At 63.4% G+C, this 3,363-nt stretch overlaps 1 protein-coding gene across 1 annotated transcript; it reads right to left on the bottom strand.

Annotated features, from left to right (window-relative positions):
- Positions 1-247: 247 nt before the first annotated feature.
- Positions 248-3,037, bottom strand: LOC119094231 (uncharacterized). The gene is made up of 6 exons (XM_037217306.1): positions 3,026-3,037; positions 2,254-2,859; positions 1,632-1,743; positions 1,235-1,352; positions 676-762; positions 248-263 (listed from the first exon to the last, which is right to left on the bottom strand). The coding sequence occupies exons 1-6, from the start codon at positions 3,035-3,037 to the stop codon at positions 248-250; spliced, it is 951 nt and encodes a 316-aa protein (XP_037073201.1).
- Between the last annotated feature and the right edge of the window lie 326 nt (positions 3,038-3,363).

Genomic DNA, 3,363 nt, shown 5'->3' with positions numbered 1-3,363 from the left:
TCAGGCCACAGCAAGCCACCTGCGTCGACTAGCGCACAATGAACAGCGTGCTTTCGCTGGTGTAACGGAAACTTAAAAACGCACCCACGAGGTTAGTTCCGTTCTATCAGGAAACACGCTTGTTGCAGCATTAGATCGCGCGCTCACGAGAGACGCGCACTCACCAGGGGACGGTTCATCCCCGTGCAGAATCTGCTGCAGCTGCGTCAGGTACTGCAGCAGGCTCATCAGGAAGTCCGGACGATGCTCATGTGAGTCCCCACCTGCGAGCCCGTACCGTTGCTGCGGTCAGTATGACAAGCACGCAGAAGTTTGAGGTCCCAGAACTGCTGCACTCATCATTGTTGCTACGCGGGGCTCGGCCATCGCACTTAGTCAAGCTCACTGACGCCACACTTTGCGTCTCAGATTCAGGCAGAGACCGTAACACGCCATCCGCTGCTCTCCTGACAGACCCGATCTCTTCCCTCCCTCGCCGCCCCACCTCCCGGACCCAGCCCCAGCTGCTGCATACCCAGCTTGTGCGCCAGCGCCGCCAGCTTGCCGAAGGCGGCGCGGTCGCGGTGCCGCGGCGCCAGCTGCGTCAGGCGGCGCCAGCGGCGCGCCGCGCAGTACGCCTGCGCCAGCGAGAGAGGCGCGGCGCTGAGCAGCACGGCCGGCGCTCCGCCGCCGGGCGCCAGGTCAGGCGCCAGCAACGCCGCCTCAGACGGCACCGACAGCCAGTGGCGCACGACCCCGGCTAGCGTCTCCAGCCCGGCCGGCCTGCCGACCGGACCGGGGATGTCACAGCCAGGCGGAGGAGCGGCGGGGAGCGGTCACAGGTACCGGGGAGGCGCTGGAGACGGCCGGAGGACAATCGTGCAGTCAGTGGGTTGGACCAAGGATAGGCAGACAATAGGAGGGGGAGGGAAGGAGAGGGGAACGGAACGGCGTGGAATGATCAGTCCATGCAGTTCTCACAAAGCAACTCAAGGTGACCTTGGCCCTGACTGGCGCCGCTGTTTGAATGACGCTCAGCCAGCCCAAGGGCAACCATGTTGACGGGACACTCCTACAACGGCACAGGTCACGGGAGCCTGCCATAGAACAAGTTTGACGCAGTTCACTGGCGCGCACAGTGTCAGTTGGCAAATACTGCACACAAGACAACATGAACTGCCTCCCAATATCAGAGCATCATCACAGAACACGGTGCAGCACAACCGGACTTCCGCTTCCGTTTCCGCCTGCTCACATGGTGGACTTCAGAGAGACGTCCTCTTGTAGCGATGTGGCAGCCCTCATAAACAAATCACGGCAAGGCGAGGTCAGCGCCAAGTCATAGAAGGCCGCGTAGCCAGCGTTCACCGACTCTGCAAACACATGACCCCGATGAAAACATTCGGTGTGGGAATACCCAGCACACACACCTCAGGTCGGTGAGGTCCGTGCACCCAACACACCCGTCCTCCTTCATCAAAGGCTCTGTGCCCAGCCGACCTGCTTCCCATAGCACACCAGTCAGGCTGCCGCTGCGCCGCCGAGAGCACAACACGCCCGAGCGTGGCTGCGGCCAGCCAGCGCGGACAGAAGCAGGCGGGTATGCGCCGCTTGGGACCGCGTGTCTGCACCGGCGAGCGGAGGCCACTGACCGGGGTGGGCGGCACCCGTGGGCAGAGTGACACCGTGCGTCTCCACCAGACTGATGACCTGGTACAGGGTCGAGTCGGAGCTGAGCGCCCGCAGCGCCAGCCGGCCAATGGTCTGCAAGACACGGACACGGCAGACATGACGAACGGCTCTCTGCCAGACACGCACACGGCAGGCATGGTGAAGAACGACTCTGTCAGACACGGTAACGGCAGGCATGGTGGAACGGCTCCATGCCAGACACGCGCAGGGCAAGCATGGCGAAGACCGGCTCTCTGCCAGGCACGGAAACGGCAGGCATGGAGGTGAGCGGACTTCTGCCAGAGATAGACACGGGAATCAGGCGACAGTGATATTATGTTAAGAATGGACACGATCTTGGACGGCCGACGTGCAGTCAAAACATTTCTGGACAATGCTGCCCCGTTAAGTAGCCATCGCTCGGGGAGTGCAGGTAGGCCAAAAAACGGCCGATGCACGCAAGGTACGGAAGGGGGCACGGTCTTGATTAACTAAAACAAGGCAAGCTGCGTTGGAAACATTAACTGAAGAGTCGCGCGAGGCGATCACTATATCCGCCCTTCCCGGCGTCCGTCATAAGCACGGCAGCGGGGCGTCACTTACCCGCCGTAGCTCACTGTCCTGCTCCGGCGGAGAGCTGGCGTCCGGCCGGAGCTCACCGACGTCACCGTCCGGGGTCGGCGTCGTCGGTCCAGCTCCACCACCCACCGGCCCTGGCACCGGCTCTGCGCCATCGCCCACCGGACGATGACCCGTGCCTTCGCCGCCGCCCGTCAACTCTGGCAATGCCTCCGGGTCGTCACAAACCGACTCTCGCATCGCCTCTGTTCCACCTGCATCCGGATCCGTCACCGCCCCCGCACCACCGTCCACCGGCTCTTGCGTCGCTTCTCCGCCGCAGTCAGCCGTCTCTCGCACCGCCCCCGCACAACTCCCCGCCAACCTTTGCACCGCCTTCGCACCCCCGTCCAGCTGCCCTGGCGTCGCCTCTGCTCCGCCTGGCGGCTGACGCCGCTCGGCGCAAGCCGACTCCGAGGAGGCGAGCTTCCAACTCGTGATGATGGGTGCCGAGTCGGCCACGGCCGACGCGAGCGGACAGGGCTCGACGGGCGCGTGCTCCAGCGCTAGCCGCACGCCCTGCAGCTCGGTCGTCAGCTCCACCTCGCTCCGCAACCGCAGGAACACCGGGCTCTCGCAGTCCGGGTAGGTCTGAGGAAGAAGTCCCGGTCAGAGGTGCCGCCGCTACCACAGCACGAGACACCTCGCAGGATAACGCATTTTGTCATGCCTGACGACGAGCAGTGGCGCCAAACCTTGCTGATTGCAGCACATTGCAGCATTGCTCGGGTGGAGCGCTGCTGAAAGTGTAAGGTACCAAGCGGGACATCTGCCAACACAACTATCCCGGGACGGTAAAAAAGGAAGGAAGAACCGAATTTAGAAACTGCAAGAGTGGAAACAGCGCCGAGCACCAAACCGCTGAACAGAAGTCACCCGAACTCAGCCAGCCAGCCAGCCAACTGAAACTGCGCAGAGAGTCGACTCCATCCCAGATCTCCCCAGAGTCCCACGAATGAGACTTCACCGCTCAGCGCGGCTACTAGCCCTGCTCTGCACCCTCGCGGCGGCGTCCGGCGACAGCCTGGAGTTGGAGGAGCGTCTCCTAGAGCCGCCGCGGCTGGGCGCGCGGCTCGAGTTCGACGCGGCCTCGGG

This window comes from Pollicipes pollicipes, unplaced genomic scaffold, assembly GCF_011947565.3.
Source record: "Pollicipes pollicipes isolate AB1234 unplaced genomic scaffold, Ppol_2.1 Scaffold_4002;HRSCAF=4701_pilon_pilon_pilon, whole genome shotgun sequence".
Lineage (NCBI taxonomy): Eukaryota > Metazoa > Arthropoda > Thecostraca > Pollicipedomorpha > Pollicipedidae > Pollicipes > Pollicipes pollicipes.
Note: the sequence above shows the minus strand (reverse complement) of the source record. Positions and strands in the feature narration are given on the sequence as shown.